This window comes from Sapajus apella, unplaced genomic scaffold (genome assembly GCF_009761245.1).
Source record: "Sapajus apella isolate SASKATOON/1434 unplaced genomic scaffold, GSC_monkey_1.0 scaffold112, whole genome shotgun sequence".
Taxonomy (NCBI): Eukaryota; Metazoa; Chordata; class Mammalia; order Primates; family Cebidae; genus Sapajus; species Sapajus apella.
This window is the reverse complement of record NW_022437052.1, coordinates 3,986,068-4,006,032: the sequence shown is the minus strand read 5'-3', so window position 1 is coordinate 4,006,032 and position 19,965 is coordinate 3,986,068. Positions and strand designations below refer to the sequence as shown.

Here is a 19,965-nt window from a genome sequence, read left to right as displayed (position 1 = left end):
CAGGCATTGGGCTCTGGGCCCATGCAACTCGAACCTCACTCCTCCACTCCCTGCCCAGACCCCAAGATAGGCAGGCCTCCACTGGAAGGACCTCCATCCCACAGCCTGGCTGGAGGAACAGGAGAGCTGAGGACGAGACTGCCGGGGCTGCAGGAGGTTCAGCACTGTGGGTACAGGAACCCTTCTTGGAGGAGATGCCTTGGGAGCCTGTAGAGGGTGTAGTGTCGGGAAGGGTGGCTCCTGGCTGGAGGGGATGCAGTGACATGGCTGGAGTGCTGCACCTGAAGAGAAGGGTCGGGATCCTGAAGGTTCAGACTGGCTGCCCACCCGGCCCCTGCCCTCTGGTCTAGGGGGCAAAGGCCCCATGTCCGGGCCTGGGAGAGGCAGCCCGGCCCTCAGGGGGCTGGGGTTTGGGTGTGGGGCATACAGCAGGCACTAGGGGCTGTAGCACATTTCTGCTAAGACTTGGGTGGACAGAGGGGCTTGGACCCTGATCCCAGAGCCCACAGAGCCTGCACACACTCACCCCCTATGAGGACACCTCCCTACTTCAACACCCCACCCCCCAGGCAAGGAGACGTCCAAATCCCTGCCCTGCATCTGCTGAGCCTCCCTGGCCCTACCCCAGGGCAGCTCATGGCTCCAGGGCCCCAGGGTTCAAGTCTCAGCCCTGCCCCTTACCTGCACAGAGGTAAGAGAGCCAGCAACAGAGCAGGAAGGGCCTTGCCCCCACACCCAGGCCTGTGCTGGGTGCTCCTCACTGCTGTCCCTGTCCCTAACCCTAACACACACTTGGACCCAGGGCAGAGGTGCTGGCACCAGGGGCCTGAAGGCAAGGAACCAAGGGCAAGAGTAGGGGAGGACGGCCCCGCATGGCTGGGATGAAGGGCGGTTGGCAGCCCATGGGTCTCCAAGTCACTGACAGAGCAGCCTCCCAGCCCCCGGGAGCCACCAGGAGCCAGCTGTGGACAGGCATGTCTGGTGATAGACCCAGGCACCGGCTGGGAAGAGTCCAGGGAGGGTGGGCAGGCGGGTGCAGGAGTGCACAGTGGCCCGGGCAGGTGGTGAGAGTGGGCAGGCCAGGGGCTGGGCTGGGAGGCTGTAGGCCTGAAGCCTGGCTGCCCCTCACTTGGTGCTATTCTGGGGCATCTGGCAAGGCCTCACATCACTTGGGCTTGCAGGAGGGCCTGGGTTGGCTTCTCAGCCACGTGGCCCTAGTGGAGGGAGTGCCCTGGGGGCACTCGTGGGGAATTGGGAGATCACGGGTGGGTCCCATCTGTGTGCTGGGAAGACCCCAGTGTTGCAAAGACAGGGTGGGCAGCCGTAACCCCAGTCTGGCTGGAAGAACGCACTGCGGGTCAGCAAATGGGCCCCACACCCACCCCGAGCTCTCCCTACCGCACACACCAGGACCCTCCCAGTCCCTCCTCCATGATCGAGTGCTTAGAAAGGCAGGCCAAACAGCACCGCCGGCTACTTAAGACTCTTCTGGACTGGGACCCCTACTCAGCTCCCACAGGGCGACACCCAGTCGAGGCTCGCAGGGCCTTGTTGATCCTTTTGGAATAGGAGGGGAGACCAGTTAGCCGGGCCAGTCTCCGACGCAGCCCGACAAGGCTGGACTTGCTTAACAAAGAACTTGGGGCCAGGCAGGGCCCAGGGCTGGCACCTGACGGGAGGCGGCGGTGACAGTGGGGGTGTCTGAGTAGGCAGCATCCCCCGACCCTCTACACCTACGGGAATGGCTGGCCCGAGGGACAGCCCAGTCATCTGACCTCCCAGCCCAGACCTGGGAGGTCTCCATCTCCCAGGACCCGCTCAACTCCCTGTGCTATGGGGCTGCGGAGCCAAGGCCAGAGTCCTTGAGGCTCTCACTGTCCTGAGGGTGACACGGGACACCAGAGAGCACATGGAGAGTTCAGAACATTTCATTCAAAACCAGCCCAGTGGGATCCTTCCGTAGCAGGGCTGTCTGTGGGCCACTGGGTACCTGAGGGCTTGGTGGAGGGCCCCCCATGCCAGCAGCTGGCCTCGAGCCACCCCAGGGCTCGGAGTATTGCTTCCAGGCCTGCCTGGCCTCAGGGCTCGGCCCCTCATCTCCTTGGGGAGACTAGCAATGCCTAGGCTTTCTGGGCTATGCCTCAGGATCCCCCGTGGACGGGCTGGGCCGGGGCTGAGGTAGGTCGGCTGCCACAGGCTCACATCACAGCCTCCATATGCAGGATCCTCAGGGCCTCGGAGATCTGCGCACTGGGGTCCATCTGGCCGTACATGCCCACCAGGAAGGCCCGGTGCAGCAGCACAGCCGCGTGCTCTGTGGGGGAGATGGAGCCCCGCACGTCACACTGGCTGTAGTGACCAGACCTTGGGACTTCCAAGAACCCACTCTCAGGAGACTCTGCGGACTCCCCAAGGGCTGCCAGGGCCCCGGGTGGGGGACTAGTCCTCACCTTGGCACAGGAGGGTGTACTCTGGCAGGTTCCTGAGAGCTGTCTGCACCACCTCAAAATCCTGGCTGCCCAAGCAGTACATGAACGTGGGCAGGAAGTCAGCTGCGATGCTGAAAGAGCCAGGCACTTCAGTGGGCACCTCCACCCTGTGCCGACGTCAGGTTCCCACCCAACAGGAAGACACCTGGAAGCCTGGTCTGGCCATAGGCGGGTAAACCTGTCACCTGGGTTAGCAGGGCCCGGAGGGTGCTGGGACAGGGCCGGCGGTGGCAGCAGGGCTGGCCTCACCTGGGGGTGTTCTGGATGGAGCGCAGGGCCAGGCTGAAGGCCAGGTTGCGGCAGGACTCTTCGGCCGAGCTCATCAGCCGCTGCAGGTTGGTCTGATGGGGGAAAGGTAGGAGGTGTGTGACTGGGGGGCCCAGCCCCCATCGAGGCCCCTTCACCCCTTGGTCTCTTGGTCTCATGATGGTTGGCGGCAATGGCAGGGGACTCTAAGCTCCCACCCAGAGGGCACGACACATGTACCGCTGGGCAGTCCCAGCCTGGGGCCCCACCCGAAGCCCAGCCTTAGAGGACTTGCTGGGGCTTAGGGCGGGCACCGTGTGTGGGCAGCGGCCCTGCTGGGGTTCTCCAAGGGAACAGCTCCTCCCAGCTCTCCCTTGGCCCCTCCTGGCTCACCGAGAAGAAGCCTAGGATCTCAGGTCTCCGCCGGGACATCTCGTCTATGTCACTCAGAACCTCCAGCAGATCTAACACAGAGAGAGGGCCAGGTCAGAGCTGCAGGGCCCAGGTGGACCTCTGCCCACCCTACTCCAGCCACTCAGAGAGGGCAAGGCCCTGAGCACCACAGGATGGAAAGCACTGGCAAGCATGAGGCCAGTGACGCCCTCAGTGGTCACCCGTGCCCAAGCTCTGCAGATGCCCATCACTGCTCCCACCAAGTGGCCTCCAAGGAGAGATGCTGACCCCTCATGGTGACCCCACATCCAGGGTGCTGTGTCCCCGCCACCCAACCCCATCCAGGCCGCCCAGCCCTGGCTCTTCTCTGAAGGTGGCCACTGGTCCTGCCCACCTTCCTGGCCTCTTCCCGTTGCGCCCCCACCACCTTAGGGGGCTCCTCTGCTTTTTACTGTGAAGCAGAGCAGCCCCCTCCAACTCCCCTGGGCCCTTGAGTTTCTAAGATGCCCCCAACTGTGAGGAACGGCCCACCCACCCATAGCCCAGTGTGGGCCATGCTCACACCAAAATCAGTGCCTAGACAGCTGCTGCCCACAGCCCCGTGGGACCCAGGGTGCCGACCAGGCACTGACCTCGAATGGGTGAAGCAGGTGCCCAACTCACCCTCCACTGTCTGGCCCCGGGAAAGCCGCTTCATGTAGGGGGCCATCTCAGCCGTGGTCAGAGGGGTAAACAGGGAGACGCTGACCAGGGGCAAGGAGCCGGCGGAGTTCTCCTCTGAAAGACAGCGTCAATGCTGCAGGAGGGCAGGAGCGGCAGGACGGGCCACACTGAAGCACCAGGGCCTGCCCTCCCCAGAGCACAGTGGCCACCACCCAGGCTGCCAGGATGCGTGTACACAGCAGCGCTCCATAAACGGGGTGGAGCCACGGACCGGAAGCTGATTTTGGATTGGGTGCAGGCACCTTTGGGAGTCTCCCTGCTGGGCTTCTTGCAATGCAGGCCATGACCCACTGGGCACAAGGCAGGTCCCTTGGGCCCTGGACCTGGCACTCTTCCAGCAGCATGGGAGAGACCTGCTGTGGCACTATATCATCTTCAGGTGGGAGACAGAGACCTAATGCAGCATCCTGTCTCCCTCAGGAGGGGACAGAGATCAGCTGTGGCACCGTGTCACCCTCGGGTGGGGGGACAGAGACCTGCTGTGATCTCGTATCATTGTCAGGCAGGGAAGGACGGGAGTGAAGAGCCAAGGACAAGCCCAGCTCAGCAGAACCAGGGGAGGCTTCCTGGGGAGGGACGCCTGGGACAAGTGCTGGTGGGCAGGGGATGTGCTGGGGAGGCGGGGTGATGTGCTGTGGTGGGGGGTATGGGAGGGTGGGGTATCTGCCAGGGGCGGAGGTGATGTGCTGGGCCTGGGGGGTATGTGCTGTGGGGGGGGGGTGAGGGATCTGCCAGGGTGTGGCAGGGGCAGGGCAATGTGCTGGGATGGGTGGGCTGACGCCCAGTCAGGCACCAGTCAGTGCTTAGCCCATGTGAGGTGGGCCAGGGGCCAGCCAGCAAGGTCCCAGGCTCACAAAGCCCCCATCGGGAGCCTCGGACGGCCCAGGCCTGGCTGTGCAGTCAGGAAAACCAGGCCCTGCAGGACTGTTCCACAGCTGCTTCTGGCAGCCCCCACCAGCCCCTGCCAGCTCCACTCACCCTCACCCTCCTCATCCAGGCCTCGGTCGGCCCTCCCATCTCTGCTGGGCAGGCTGAGCCCTGCGAGGAAGGACTTCAGCATGACCAAGTCACTGTTGTCGAAAGATAGGTCGCTGGGAGGAGAAGATACTTTCACTTGGGAGGAAGACTCTGGTAGGCCAAAGTTGGGTCAGGGGTCAAACTAGGGCATGGAAGGGCATAGACCCAGGTGCACAGGAGAGGCTGGGATGCTCATGGGGAGGGCCAGGCGGGGAGGCTCTGTGTTTGTGGAATGGGCAGAGAGCTGTAGGGGTCAGTTGGGACAGCTCCGGCGCAGGAGGGGCAGCCTCTGCACCCTGGGATGAGCACCACACTCAGCAGCCCTCCCTGGCCTCAGGAGCTGCAGATCTGACCCAACACAGCCTTGACAGGAGTGGCCCCCCAGAGCCCGGCTGGACCCCTGCCCAAGGCCCGAGGCTTTCCTGGAGCCTGTAGGCACTCACTGGAGTGGGTCGGCGTGCTTCTGCAGGAAGGAGACAGCTGCGGAGGCGTTGCAGGTGATATACTTGTGGATGAACTGCACAAACTTGTTGATGAAAGCGGCCAGGTGGCGGGAGGACTTCCTGTAATTCTGCAAAGGAAAAGCTGTGCCCTCGAGCTGCTCTGCCCTGTGGGGCCGAAACAGAGCCTGTGCTCCCATCCTGCTCTCAGAGCCTCAGGCCATAAACCCCACAAGCAACGAGCCCCCTCTGCCAACCACCATGGATGGCATCATGGGCCTGAGGCGTGGCCTGTCAGGGTGTGGACACAGCTGTCTGGGGCACATGCCCGGATGAGGGGCTTGACCGTGGCACAAAGGAAACGCAGAAAGCAGCATGGAGGATCTGGGTTAGGTTTCTCCAGCATGTGGGCCCTCCAGGCACATGACAGGCAGTGGGCAGGGGCTTCCCAGTGTGGGAGCTGGTCCCCAGGGCAGGGGGCCTGACCTGGGCCCTGGCCACAGGGGTCTTCCCAGTCCCGGGTAGATGATGAGGGCCCAGGCCAGGGCCAAGGGAGTAAAAGGGAGCGGAAGGGAGCGTGAGGGCAGGCGGCAGGAGCACGCACCAGCAGCAGGCGGATGAAGGACAGCAGGCAGTCCCACAGCGCCCCCTGGTGCTCGCTGCGGAACACGTGCGGCTGCAGCAGCTCCAGCAGGCCCAGCACGTGCAGGAAGCAGCTCAGGTGATTCTGCTGCCGGAACTCCTGGAAGTTGAGGTGGGTGCGGCCGTGCAGGAGCGCCGCGATCATGGGCAGGTGCCTGCGGGCGGGTGATGGCCCAGTCAGCCCTGGCCAGCTGGCTCGCCTGACACACATCCTCAGGAGGGCCCCACTGCCTGTGCCCTGGGGCCAGACCCTGTGCTGCCCCCCTCCACCTGCCCTAGGAAGTGGGGATGAATCGCTCCTCTCTGGGGCCCACCCAGGCCCTCACGCCTGATGCTCAGCCCAGGGCTCTGACTTCCTTCGGTCAACCTCAACTGGAAACCCTTTGCTTTGGATGTGTGTTTTTGTTTTTTCTTTTACAAATTATTTTTCTTTTTTGTTTCTTCATGGATGGAATGTTTTTGTAATTTTGAAAGGGAGTTTCGCTCTTGTTGCCCAGGCTGGAGAGCCTCAGGCCCCTGGTTAAACCAAAGTCTGGCAAGGGCAGGGCTTCTGGGGCAGTACCTGAGCAGCAGCAGTGGGTGAGCCACCGCCAGCTTCCGGCAGGCCATGCTGGCATCCGCCCCTCGGTTCTCTGACGCCCGGGAGTCGCTGGTGTCCGCAAGGAGCGTGATGAAGCGGTGGATGAGGCCATCCAGCTGCAGGGAAGGGCACTGTGAGGCCAGGGCCTGCAGGCTCCCCTCGCCTGCCCGCCCACACTCAGCCTGGCTGCCAGCTGCAGCCAAGATCCACCTCGTGCCACGCCATGAGCAGAGGAACTGGCTCCTCCATGGCTTCCATGGCACCTTGGGAGGGCAGGCCGACTACGCCACAAAGGATAAAAGCAAAGCTCAGCACCAAATGAGGCACCAAGCGGGAAACAAGCCAAACCTGCACATCGGCCACGCACGATGGCTCGCACCTGTGATCCCAGCACTTTGGGACGCCAAGACAGGAAGATCACCAGAGCCCAGGAGTTCAAGACCAGCTTGGGCAACATGGTGAGACCCCGTCTCTATTTTAAAAATACAAAAAGATTAACTGGGTGTGGTGGTGTATGCCTGTGGTCCTAGCTACTCGGGAGGCTGAGGTGGGAGGATCACTTGAGCACGGGTTGAGGCTGCAGTGAGCTACGATGGTGCCACTACACTCCAGCCTGGGCAACAGACACCACCTCAAAACCACCCCCACAAACCTGCTCATAGAGAGTGATTTCAATGTGTAAAACAACATATAAGTGAAAAATCACAAGCAGAAATGACTAGAAAGTCAGCTGCTCTCTGTGGTATCAGCAGAAGACAGGCTGTAGGTTCCAGCCAGCGAAGGGGGAGCCGGGACGGAAAGCCCAGCCCTTCCTCCAGGGTCACTGTAGAGGAGCAGACCCAGCTGTCCACCAAGACCTGTGCACAAGACCCCAGCAGCTGTGACTGCTCCAAACTGGACGTGACCCCACGTTCACCAGAAGGTGAACGAATAAATCAATGGTCGATCCACAGAATGGCAGGCTGCTCAGTACCCATGACACCACAAGTCTCCAGGCTGTGCTGGACAGCACCCAGCGAACAGACCACCCAAAGGCTCCCTCGGTAGCAAACTCAATGCAAATAAACCCACAGGGCTGCAGGGCAGCACGGACTGGGAAGGGGCAGGAGGATGTGTGGCCCCTGCCCTCCCTCCCTGCCCAGCCGGGGCTCCTGGGAGTGCATCGGGGAGCAGAGGAGTAGTGCCCTCACCTTGCAGATGCTGCTGCCAGTGGCCCCTTCACTGTGCAGCAGGACCTCAGGCACGGGCACCCGAAGCTCCGGCCGCTGCAGGTAGAGCTGCAGGAGGAGATCTCGGCAGCGCCTGCCCAGCACACTGGAAGACAGAGGGGATTCACTGAGCAGATGGGGCCAGGCGTGACGAGACCCCACCGGGGACTGGGCCTCGACTCCCCCGGGGGCCCATTCCCAGGCAGCATCCAGGGCTGGGGTGTCTGAGCACCTGTCTCCCCGCTGCTGGATGCAGCCCGCCAGGTGGTCCGTCACCTTCCTGACGCTCTCGTCGTCCCCATGGCAGCAGCTGAGCAGCAGGGGCAGCCGGGCCTGGATGAGGCTGCAGGCGGCTGCATCCCCATCCTGGCTCCGCGTCTCAGCCTCGGCCAGGATCAGCTCCACCAGGCTGATGAGTTCTGGGCCCTGGACCCGCAGCACCAGCTCCTCCCGCCGCTTCTGCAACGGGCACCTGCATCAGCCCCGGAGCACCACCCCCTCTCAGAGACGGGCCATCCTCCCAAGACCTGCCTGCGGGGTACGCTGGTCCCGACCCTGCCAGATGCGGGGAACGTGGATGCAGGCCCAGAGGAAGTCCAGAGAGGCGGAGGGGTCGAACCTGGGGGGAGGCATGGGTTCCACTGAGCATTCGTTGTCTCATATCCGCATGGGAGACACCCGTGAGAGCTGGTGCTGGGAGAGTTCTGGTGAAGGCCAGTGCGCACACAGCCCAGTCGGGGACGAGGAGGTGCCCACCTTTGCTCCCGGCTCTTGCCCAGCAGGACGCGGATACACTGGTGTAGCGTGGGCCAGCTGGACTGGTGTGTGAAGAGGGCCAGGAGGTAGGGACGGAACGAGAGTACCTGGGCCTGACCTTTGCCCTGTGGAGGAAGGAAGAAGGCCGGATGGCCTCACCTGGGCCAGTGTTGGCAGGCTCAGCTTCCCCATGGAGCCACTCAGAGCAGAGGCTCGGGGTACTGCTGGTGACACCAGGCCCCATCGTGTGGTGCCGGGGAGGGTCCCTCCTGGTGCCTGCGTAGTGCCTCCCCACCTCTTCCCACAGGAGCCACGTGACAGGGCAGAGGTGCCCGGGGCTCTGTGCAGCCCTTCTGGTGAGGCTGTCCCTCCCCTCTGGGGGACCTGGGGAACCCTGCACCTGCCCTCCCTTCTGCTGGCCATAGCCCCATTCCCTTCGGGAAGATGGAGGCCCCTGCATGATCTACAGGGTTTGGTGGGTCTGACCCACTCGTCCACCCACCCCATCTCACATCTTGCTGGTCACAGTGCTGGTCCACAGGTGACCATGACCCTGGCCTGGGTTCTGCTGGAGCCAATGGGGGACCCTGCCCTTCCTCTGGGCTGCTACAGGGACACATGGGCTTAGAGCAGGGGGGCTGCTGGAGCCCTGCAAGGCTCGCCCAGGCCAAGGCTGTGGCACTCTGGGTTGGGAAGAGCCCTTTGCCCCGGGGTGGGTCCCATGCTGAAGCTGGTGCCGCTCACCTTCCTCCGGGAGAAGAGCAGTCTATGCTGAAGGTCAGGGCAGCTGCTGACCACCTCGGGGTCCAGCATCTCCAGCCAGTCCACCAGGAGGCCTGAGGAGGGCCCCAACAGCACGGCCTCCAGGCTATAGAAAAAAGGAGGCTCAGGGAGGGGCCGGTGCCACCCACCTACCCGCCCCAGCCGTGTGCAGTGCCCCAACTCACCTGCCACCATCGGCGCCCGGCTTCCCTGCAGCCAGGGGCTCCTCCTCCTGCAGCAGTAAGGAACTCACCACCACCACAGGCTTGGAGGCCGGAAACGGGGCAGCAGCATCCGGGGTGGCAGAAAAGAGTGCTCTCAGCAGCTCCTCCAGATGCGGGGACTGCAGCTCGATCAGCCCCCGGAGGACTGCACGAGGGACAGAGGGACATGCGGGTCACTCCCAGGTTGGGGAGGTGCCACCAAGTGGGCGTGGGCTGGTCAGGGTGGGATGTGGGGTGAGTGTGTGTGGGACCCAACAGCAGGGCCCAGCTGGGGCTAGAGAGTATAGCCAGGACTGGGGCTCACTTTGCTGGGTGTAGCAGTGATCGGCGGCACCCCAAGGAGAAAGCTCCACAAGAGGCTCCACCCTGAGGCATTTGGGAGGGGACCTCTGTGGGCACTTTCTGGGGACAGTGTTGAGCAGCCACTGTCTGTCCCCACTGGGCAGCAAGAAGGAGCCTCAGGCTTGGGTCTTCCCAGGGCCCCAGTGGCCCAAGGGGACTGGGCCAGGAAGGTACCTTTGCTGATAAGCTCTGGCTCCACGCTGCACTGCTCCCCAGACCTTAGGGTGGCGATGACGGCACGGATGGTGGAGCTGATCACCTCCAGGTCCTGATGGAAGGCCAGGGCCTCTGCCAGGCGCAGGAGGCCCCCTCGCACTGTGGGAAGACTCTGTCAGCGCCCCGAGGCTCCAGCACTCACCCCTCTCAGTGTGCCCCATCCTGGGAGGCCCCAAGGTGGAAGGGCTCCCTTGGGTCCTCACAGGCACCCATGCCCCATACCACTCCTCAGGCCTTGGGGAGCCAGGCCACTTGTCCACTCCATGTGCCCCCATCCAACGCCCCTGGCCACCTGCCAGCCCGGCAGGGTCCTCACCATCGCTGAGCCTGCACCCGGCTGAGGCCTGGCTGGCAAGCAGCCTGAGCTGTGCCCGCAGGGGCCCACCCTCCACACCGGGGCTGTCCAGCCACTGCAGCATCTGCAGGAGCACCTTCAGGAAGAGTGAGGAGAAGCCAGTGTCCTGTGGCACACAGCACTGTGGGGACAAAGCAGCACATGGCTACCCTGGCAGATGACAGCTGACCCCTGCCACTCACCATTCTCAGAGGACATGGGGACCCAGCACTCAAGGCCCAGAGCAGGGGCAATGAGGCTGCTGGGACCTGCCGTGACCAGCACCTGCGGCCCAGGCCAACCTCATCCCTCCTGCTGCCTGAAATGGTGCCCCCCCCCGCATGGGCCCAGACAACCTCAAAAAGACCCTTTCAAAACCCCCCAGCTGGTTAGGGCTCACATGTGGCTCTGTAGAAGAAATTAACACAGACACACAAGTAAAACAGTCCCAAGCAGACACCAGCAGACAAGGAAAGCGAGGAAGGAGCGCCGAGCCTGGGTGGTGGCATGTGAACAGGCACAAGCTGTGCCACCCCCACCTCCCAATCTGGGGGCATGCTCACTGAAAAAAGTGGACCCTGCCCCCGCTCCCTGGGGCCCTGTCCTTTTTCACTTAGAAACTGAGACCCGGGACCCAAAGAGAAGCAGTCGCAGAACATCCAGGCCATCCTGCAGGAGGCCGAGTCCTCACTGACCTCCTCCCTCCTCTCACCTCCCACCCGAGGGGCTCTGGGTACCTGGTACTGGGAAAGCTGGCGCATCAGCGGGCAGGCCAGGAAGTGGCATCGGTGCATGGACATCACCAGGGCACCACCGTGTGGGGAGCTGAGCAGGGTGGCGAGGGCCTGCAGGACTCGCACCGTGATGCCTGGCACCTCAGGGTTGCCCTGGACAACTCGGGCCAGCTCCTGACCCAGGGCCTGCTGCAGGGCGAGCGCCACGGGGCGGGGACTGGAGCTCTGCCACCGAGGGTCTGGGCTGAGCGGGAAGATCTGGAACAGGACGGGGTGGTGTCAAGGGGAGGCAGAGGGGGAGGCAGAGAGGGAGGGCAGAGATGCTAAGCACCTGATGCAGCTCCATGCCAGAACACCATCCCATTGTGTCCCTGTTCATTTGTGGCCCCCACCTTGTGGCCTCAGGGGCCCAGGGCCATGAAGACCTGTGATGGGGAGTGGTGAGGGACCCCAACACCCAGGAGCTGCTCAGAGGACAAAGGTGTCCAGAGCCTGCCCAGGGCCCACCAGGCTCCATCAGGATCCCCAGCTCCAGCAGCAAGACCTCGGGCAAACCCTGCAACCTCAGCTTCTGCATCAAACTGGGTGCCCCACAGAGGGGTGTGCAAGGATGGCAGGGAGGGTGTGGGGCGACCCCCTTCCCCAGTGTTGGCCTGAGCCTCCCTCTGAGAGCACGGGGGTATTACGTAAAGCAGTGTACCAGTGTCGGGCAGTCCCTCGTGTAAAGGCCGCTGTGCGTGCAAGACAGCAGGGGAGGCTGCATCTGGGAAGAGGGGCTGCAGATGGAGACCTAGGGGCAGCAGCATCACTACCTGGAGGAACATGCTGGCCAGGTCATCCTCAGGGCCCAGAATGCGCAGCTGGGTCCCTGCCCGAATCCGGCCCTGGCCCGAGGGCTGCTCGGGGCTGCTCTTTGGTTTGGGTGCCTCTGTGCTGTCTGCAGAGACAGGAGAACAGTCAGTGGCTGGACACTTTCTGACAGGCTTTCAGCGGTGGGAGCTTCGCAAGCCATGGCCAGCCCTGTCCAGGGACCATCACCCAGACCTGGGGGCTGTGCTCCCCAAGGACCCCAGGTCTCGCTCAGGACCACAGGGATCTCAGACTGAACTGGAACTCTCCAGCTGGCCAGGGACAAATGCTGACCAAAGATGGGCTGAGAGCCTCTGTGGGAGCCCGTCAGGTGGTATCCGAAAGTGAGCTCTGCCCCCTCCCTAGGCTGGGTGTCTGCGCGGGCCCCACCCCTCCTCAGTACCTCGGCGGGGCGGCAAGGAGGCAGTGAGCAGGGAGTGGAAGGTCTGGCCTCCGGAGGCGCCTCGCTCATGCTGGACCTCCACCAGGTGGGCCATGTAATCTGCAGACATCAGCAGGGTCACGCCTGGGCATGGCCAGGAGCCAGGGAGCAAGTCCTTCCCTCTCCACAGAAACCAGAGCTGGGGATGCCCCCACGGTCACTAACGCTTCCCAAGGACTTCTGAAGCTGGGCAGGCTCAGTTGGCCTTGAGAGCCCCAACATCTCCCTCTAAGCTCAAAACAGCCCGAGTGGGTGCCTGGCCCGGGGTTGGGGCGGGCCCAGGGCTTGGCTCTCTCCTAACTACACCAGCCTCATCAACCCACTGCTCTAAGCCTGCCCATGTGTGCCATCCATGCCCACCTGACCTTGGATCACCCACCTGCTTTGGGTGGGCCCACCCAGACCCCAAAGCACCTGGCCAGGCTGAAGCTGGCACCGGGTGTGCAACCCCACCCTGCAGGTCCCCGGCATCTTACTCTTGTCCATGATGTTCTGCTCCAGCGTCTGGGGGTCGTGGGCCACTGCCTGGTCCAGGAACTGGAGGAGTTTGCTCATGCTGGACACGGGGATGCCGAAGGACTGCACAAACAGCAGCAGCTGCTGCGGCTCCAGGTCCTGCAGAGCTGAGGGTGCACGTGCTCGGTGACGCCACCAGAGACCCAGGCAATGCACACTCAGGACCCCACCAGAGACCCTGGGCCACATGTGCTCAGAGACCCCACCCAAGGCACACACTTGGTGGCCCCAGCTAGGGCTGCATGCACCTGGTGACCCCACTCAAGACCTGGGGCATTGTACACTTGGTGGCCCCACCTGACACCTGGGGCCGTAGAAGGGAGCAGCAGCTTGGGACGGCCTTGGGCCCTGGATGGCAGCTCGGGGGTGGGGTGGACACTCAGGAGGGTGTATGGTGGCATGGAGTGGTGTACCTCCCTGCTACACGCAGGCCACTGTGGTTGTCTCCTCTCTAGGCATAGAGGAGCCTAGACCCCTTGGCGGTCGTGGGCCTCCTGAGCCAGCCCCACTCACTCACCAAGCCATCTACCATGTCCCCTCACTGTGCCCAGGCACCAGCCGTACTGACCTGCGCTGGCCCAGGTCCCTTGCTCAGCCCTTGCTGGGGCCCCCTTCAAGGACCAACTCAGAGGCCCCACCACTTCCCCTCCTCCCCTCCAACCCCAGACCACTTTCTCTTCTTTCCGTCCAAGACCTGTTTCTCACTCTAGGTCTCTGAGCCCGACAGTAGGCCCTATCGGATGGGCGAGCATAGGCCGCCTTGGTCTCCCAGGGCCCAGCACAGCCCTGTGTGGCCAGGACGTATGATCTGCAGGATCCCGAAGCCACCCAGTCAGCCCTTTCCTCTGCTATGGCTGGAGGCTGCCCAGGCCCATGAGGAGCAGGCAAGGCACCCAGGACCCCCGTCAGCAGCCCTCACCCGAGCCCAGCCTGGCCGTACCGGTGTCCACCAGGTGGGGAAGTGTAGGAGCAGGTGAGAGGCCTGGGACCCCTGAGTCAGCAGCCCCCGCCCGAGCCCAGCCTGGCCATACCGGCGTCCACCAGGCGGAGCACCTCAGAGCGGATCATGCGCAGCTTCAGCCAGTCAGGCAGCAGCAGTGCCTCCTCTGACGTGTCCACCAGGAAGGCGGTGGGTAGCGGCTTCTTCTCTGGAAACCAGATGTCCAGCAGTGCCTGGAACTCGCTGTCGTCAGCTTCAGGAAGGAAAACAGGTGAGCAGCCTTCAGACCCACCAGGAGCCCAGCCCCAAGCACAGCTGGTGCCAAGGCTGGAGGTACCTCCTCTCCCAAGGGGGACTCTGAGGCTTTGGAGGAGCAGGTGAGGCTCCCGTGCTAGGTGAGCACTTGCTACATGCAGATGTTTTGCGTTAAGAGAACACAGACGCAGCAGGAGGGCAGGCGGCATCACTGCCATTTTGTCTTGGCCAAGTGACATGTGTGTGTCCCTGCCCAGCCCCTGCCCTTGGGGCGCTACTTGGTTGAACCAGGTCCTGTCTAGCTGTCTGGCTCCACAAAGCCAATGGAAAACCCCACAGGCCCAGGCCTGCATGGGGCCACCTTCCCCTGCTGCCCTTCCCAAGGGTGATGCCTGTGACCGTAACTGCCTCCCAACAGGGGCACCACACTGGCACAGCCCACCCACGTCCACCTGACTCCCAGCAAGGGGGTTCCACCCCCTTGCCCCACTGGCAGACACAATGGGGTGATGTGGGAGGAGTTCCTGGTGTCATCCAGGAGCAAAGGGGAAGCCTACAGCCTCAGAGGACGCGGCCAGTGGGCGCCAGGTTCCAAACACTGCACTGGCCGGAGCGTCCTCAGGGCCACATACCTGGGCCCTGGGGAGAGGGCCTGAGGGCCTGGCAGCTTCATGTCGCACCTCCACCCAGTGAAACCCTGAGTTTGCACCTCCTGGGCACCATGGGCCTGCACAGTTGGGCTGGGGCAGTGAGGACTCTGACCCCAGGCTGCGCCAGGCCCTTCAGCTCAGGGCTCTACAGGCTAGGAGGTCCTGCCACAAGGGGCTCTCCCGAGCTTCCACCAAGTGCTCTGACACGAGGGACAGACTGCAGACTGCAACATCCACTTTAGGAGGGAAGCTAGGCACAGGGTCCCTGGGAGGGCTTCCTTCCCACCCAGAAGCAAGGCAAGGAGGCAGAAGCTGCTGGGTGTGGTCAAGGCCATGGCCTGCCTGGCATGAAGCTGCCCCTCCCAGCACCCATGCAGCTCACCTCGCGGCGGACCCAGCGTCAGCAGGATGACCATGGCGTGGACCACGAGGATGTGCATGGTGGCCGTCTCCCCGCTGCTCCAGCGCAGGAAGACCTGGTCCTGAGACTCTGACTATGGGAAAGGAGGGGAAGTCGGGGCCATAAGGTTCGGGGCCCTGGGCTGGCGCTGAGGGCACCAAGCCGGCACCGAGAGCCCCATGCGGCCTCACCCAGCTGTAGACCTCCTCGCCCTCCTTGCTCTGGCGCATGCGCCTCACATAGCGAGAGAAGATGGACAGCAGGGCGCTCAGCACGGCGTCCGAGGCAGCACTCGGGGAGAGCTTCGAGAAGAGGTGGGACATGATGGTGGAGCGCTCCACGACCAGCCGGGCCACGTCCTGATGTGTGGACAGGGGGGCTGTCAGAGGCTCTGGGACAGCTCTGCTCTCCAGCCAGCCAGGGCAGCCTCATTGCTGGCATGCCCCCTCTGGGATCCTAAGCAGGGCCCCGGCACCACAGACCCCTGCTCAGCCACAGGCCACCAGGGGAGACGACCAGAGACCCTCACTCAGCTGCACGCCGCTAGGGGAAATGAGCAGGGCTTGGTCGGACTCTCCAGGGAGGACGCGGCTCTCACGGCCAGGACAGTGACTCGGCCCTGAAAGCAGATGCAGCCACTGTCTATTTACCCATTGCTCATGCCGCAAGGACTCGGGCCATGAACTTTCACTAGATCACAGTGCAGGTTGGGGACAAGACGACAGTAGTGCAAAGTGAGAAGCCCAGTAGAGGACAGCAGCCAGGAGAGAAGACCGGAGGCTGTGGGTTCACACGGCCCTCAGTGCCATGTGTGTGAGGCAGAGATGCTGACAGCGGGTGGGTGCCCAGCCACCTGAGCCCACAGCTAAAACCCTCCTGGCACGGGGAGGGGAATGATGGCTCAGACTCTACCCGGCTATGACCAAGGCACCCTCACTCCCATGGCTTCGCACCCTCAGGGTCTGGGGAGAAAGACTCCAGGGAGAAAGGCTCCAGGGAGTGAGTGGTGACTAAGGAAGGGGCACAAGTGGCCACAGGGGCACAGAGGCCCCAGCACAGCAGTCATGACAGCCCTCCCACCTTTGACACCTCCCTGTGGCCCAAGAAGCTGCCAGCCCAGGGCACCGCACTGCTGTCCCTGCCCCCCTCCCCAGGATGGGGTCTCTGTGCTGTCCCTGCCCCCTCCCCATGGTGGGGTCTCTGTGCTGGCCCTGTCCCCTCCCCAGGGCTGGGTGGCTGTGCTGGCGCTGTCCGCTCCCCAGGGCCACACTGCTGGCTAGTCTCATCCCCTCCCCAGGGCCGCAATGCTGGCTGGCCCCGCCGCCTCACCAAAGCCAGGTCACTGTGCTGGGCCTGCTCCTCCACAGGCGTGTGCTGGGACAGGTAGATCAGGTAAGCGCTGATGGTCTGGGGGTCAGTCTCCATGTGGATTGCCTGGAGAGAAGAGCAGTCTGAGCGGTGCCAGGACAGGGCTGTGACCCTCTCGTCCCTCCCCACTCCCCGTTGGCCCCTGGCTGGTGCTCTCTCGTCCCTCCCCCCGAGGCTCCTCACCTGCTGCAGGGCCAGGGCTGTGGTGCTCCTGACGCTATCAAACAGAGGCAGGCGGGGCAGGTCGCGTAGCAGCCACTGGTAGCCCTGCAGCACATCCGTGTCCCCCGAGTCCTCCTCCATGGGGGGCTCCTTCTCCTCTGCATCCCGCAGGCTGCCTTCCGAAAGCACCAGCGACAAACCCTGCAGCGGACACACGTGAGCTGGGCTGGCTTGCAGCAGCATGGGCAAGGTCTCACCCAAGCCTCAGGAGCACATGTGTGGTGCCCTCAGAGCCCCAAGGAGAATGTGGCGCTTGCTTCCCAGGGAACAGGCCACAGGTAAAAGGGAAAAAGGAGACCAGGCTCTTTCTGTAAACCTCTTCTGTTCAAGTTCATGAAACCACTCTGGACCTTCTTCCGTCACCAGCAGGAAAGCATGGGGCAGGCAGCAGCGCCCCCTTCACATTTCACTAGCGCATCCCTCTTATACGGGGAAGTTACTTAGAATACAGTCAGCTGAACTGAACACTCATTTTCACTTTACTTTTCAAGGCATGGTCTCATTCTGTTGCCCAGGCTAGAGTGCAGTGGTTTGATCACAGCTCACTGCAGCCTCAACCTCCTGGGCTCAAGGGATTCTCCCACCTCAGCCTCCCAAGTGGCTGGGACCATGGTTCATGCTGCCACACCCAGCTAATTCTTTTGATCTTTAATTTTTTGTAAAGATGGAGTATCACTATGTTGCCCAGGCTGGTTTCAAACTCCTGGGCTCAAGTGATCTTCCGACCTCAGCTTCCCGAGTAGCTGGGACCACAGGCACACACTATCACACCCAGCTAATTTTTAAAGTTTTTGTAGAGATGGGGTCTCCCTTTGTTGCCCAGGCTGGTCTCAAACTCCTAGATTCAAGTGATCCTCCCACCTTGGCCTCCGAAAGTGATGGGAGGACAGCAGCAAATCACTGCGCCTGGCCTACTCAATTTATTTTATTTATTTATTTAGAGACAGAGTTTTGCTCTTGTTGCCCAGGCTGGAGTGCAATGGTGCTATCTCAGTTCACTGCAACCTCCACCTCTTGGGTACAAGCAAGTCTCCTGCCTCAGCCTCCTGAGTAGCTGGGCCCGAGGCCACCATGCCCGGCTACTTTTTGTATTTTCAGTAAAGATGGGGTTTCACCATGTTGGCCAGGCTGGTCTTGAACTCCCGACCTCAGGCAATCCGCCTGCCTCAGCCTCCAAAGTGCTTGGAATATAGGTGTGAGCCACCACACCTGGCCCCAGTCCACTCATTTTAAACATGAAGTGTGTGCTCAGGGGGCCCCGCCGCAGCCTCACCTTCATGGCCAGCACACGGGAGGCCACCTGGGAAGAGCCAAGGCGCCGCAGGAAGTAGTCCAGCACCTCACATGTGGTCTGCTCGTCAGCCTTCGGGCCCAGGAGCAGGTCCTGCAGGCGGCCCAGCAGCTGCCGCTGCTTCTGCTGCCTCTGTGGGGACAAAGGGACTCTCAGGAGTGCAGGTGGTAGGCCAGGCAGGCGGGATGCGGGGTGCGGGGCGGTGGGCAGCCCTGACCTGCCGCTTCTTAGCCTTCTGCTCCTTGCTCTCGCTCTCATCGTCCTCCTCCCCAGAGGCAGCATCATCCACAGCGTCATGCAACAGGAACTCACACAGGCATTGCACGGGTAGCACGTCCAGGGAGCCCTCGCTGGACTGCACCAGGTCGGCCAGCCAGGGCATGGACTGCGAGGAGGCCTGGGCAGGCAATGGTGACCCCCGCTCAGTATCTTCTGGACCCAACACCTGTTGCCAGGCCCCCTAGTGACCGTGTAGCTGGGGAGGGCCACACATGGCAGCCAGCTCATGGACCCCACACCCAGGTGTGCCCTGCCCCCTTCCAGCCACCGAGGCCTCTGGAAGGTTCCAGGCCTCCTGAGACCACCATCTCTACCTCCCGGAGCTGCAGCTCTCACCTGCCGCTGGATGATGTGGAGGAGGAAGTCCGGGTTTCGGCTCCGGCACAAGAGGTGCCCGAGGCGGAGGGACTGGTTGAGGCTTTTCACTTGATCCAGGATATGAGGGGGAGGCCTCCGGGGGGGGTCCCCTGAAGGTCGCAGAGGATGCAATACATCAGCACGCCCAGAGCAGATCACCTCCCAGGAACCACAGCAAAGGCAGCACTCCCTCCTCCCAGCCGTGCTTCTGAGGGGCAGCCGACAGCCCACGATTGTCAACCAGTCCTGACCTGACCTCAATGTGCCCAAGGCCTGGCCTGACAGCAGTAAGCCAGGGACATGGGGACGGGGCTCCACGGGCCTTTTAGAGTCTGCCGGTCTGCTCTGCCAGCTTCTTCAGCCTCTGTCCCACCCACACCAACCACCCACCAGTCCCAATGGCAGGTGCAGGGAGGGGCTGCTCGGGCTTCGTACTGGGGGTCCAGGCTGGTGAGCTGCGATAGGAGGAGGCTGCTGCTCTCAGTGATGGTCTGCTTGGTGGATGCGGCTGCCAGGTGCCCCTCGAAGGCCAGGATCTCCTGCTTTTCCCGCTGAGCGGTCTGCAGCTCACGGTTCATCATCTCTGTCCGGGTCTCCTCATCCGTCAGGGTGCACGGCGGGTAGGAGTAGTTGCTGCGGCCAGACGGGGTAGTGTGTCACCCTGCCCCCATAAAGGGCTTGCTCCCAGTGGACCACGCTCAGGTCAAGGAGGGTCAAAACCGCTATGGCCGCGGCTGCCTGGTGCACAGCACAGTCAGGAGCACAGGACACCCGGGCCACCTACAATGCTGTCAGAGCTGAGACCACGGAGAGAAGCCACAGTGTTGCCCAGAGGCCCACCCAGCGACTACCTCATCGTCCACAGGCAACACACCTGCCCTCACCAGAGCCAAGCCCAGAGGCGTCAGAGCCAGGCCTCCTTCCTTTCCATGCCATCCGTACCACCCACACCGGGAGCACAGCCCAGCATGACAGCCAGGCAGGCTCTGCTCACCCCATTCAGGGACAGACCTGCAGGGCAGACTCTGCCTCCAGAAGCATACGTGGCTTTCACGTGTTCCAAAACCCAACTCCCCATGGCTGCTCTCATCTGAGCCCTGTTCCCAAGGCCCCAAAGTCAGCCTGCTCCTTCAGAGGTGGGAGGGGAGCAGCCGGGCCTCCCGTCTCAGGACACATACACACCACTCCCTGCAATGCATGGGCATACACATGCCCGGTCCCCACAATACCAGGGCCACACACACTCCCTGTCCCTATGATGTCACAGCCTCAGGTGCCACTTCATCTCAG

At 62.8% G+C, this 19,965-nt stretch overlaps 1 protein-coding gene across 1 annotated transcript in view; it reads right to left on the bottom strand.

The window, feature by feature from the left end:
* Nucleotides 1-1,912: 1,912 nt before the first annotated feature.
* Nucleotides 1,913-19,965, bottom strand: part of INTS1 (integrator complex subunit 1) — a 33,132-nt gene continuing 15,079 nt past the window's right edge. The window contains exons 19-48 of the mRNA XM_032259867.1: nt 19,111-19,308; nt 18,655-18,784; nt 18,257-18,436; nt 18,022-18,171; nt 16,710-16,889; nt 16,488-16,592; nt 15,350-15,517; nt 15,141-15,252; nt 13,945-14,106; nt 12,874-13,020; nt 12,359-12,457; nt 11,919-12,043; nt 11,110-11,364; nt 10,355-10,514; nt 9,997-10,137; nt 9,442-9,625; nt 9,239-9,362; nt 8,495-8,619; nt 8,270-8,357; nt 7,971-8,197; nt 7,721-7,844; nt 6,513-6,646; nt 5,913-6,105; nt 5,312-5,439; nt 4,830-4,942; nt 3,792-3,905; nt 3,129-3,199; nt 2,739-2,830; nt 2,451-2,560; nt 1,913-2,314 (exon numbers count right to left, since the gene is read on the bottom strand). Coding sequence (XP_032115758.1) covers nt 2,199-2,314; nt 2,451-2,560; nt 2,739-2,830; nt 3,129-3,199; nt 3,792-3,905; nt 4,830-4,942; nt 5,312-5,439; nt 5,913-6,105; nt 6,513-6,646; nt 7,721-7,844; nt 7,971-8,197; nt 8,270-8,357; nt 8,495-8,619; nt 9,239-9,362; nt 9,442-9,625; nt 9,997-10,137; nt 10,355-10,514; nt 11,110-11,364; nt 11,919-12,043; nt 12,359-12,457; nt 12,874-13,020; nt 13,945-14,106; nt 15,141-15,252; nt 15,350-15,517; nt 16,488-16,592; nt 16,710-16,889; nt 18,022-18,171; nt 18,257-18,436; nt 18,655-18,784; nt 19,111-19,308 — 4,255 coding nt within the window. The 3' untranslated portion in view covers nt 1,913-2,198. The remainder of the gene's footprint in view (nt 2,315-2,450; nt 2,561-2,738; nt 2,831-3,128; nt 3,200-3,791; nt 3,906-4,829; nt 4,943-5,311; nt 5,440-5,912; nt 6,106-6,512; nt 6,647-7,720; nt 7,845-7,970; nt 8,198-8,269; nt 8,358-8,494; nt 8,620-9,238; nt 9,363-9,441; nt 9,626-9,996; nt 10,138-10,354; nt 10,515-11,109; nt 11,365-11,918; nt 12,044-12,358; nt 12,458-12,873; nt 13,021-13,944; nt 14,107-15,140; nt 15,253-15,349; nt 15,518-16,487; nt 16,593-16,709; nt 16,890-18,021; nt 18,172-18,256; nt 18,437-18,654; nt 18,785-19,110; nt 19,309-19,965) is intronic.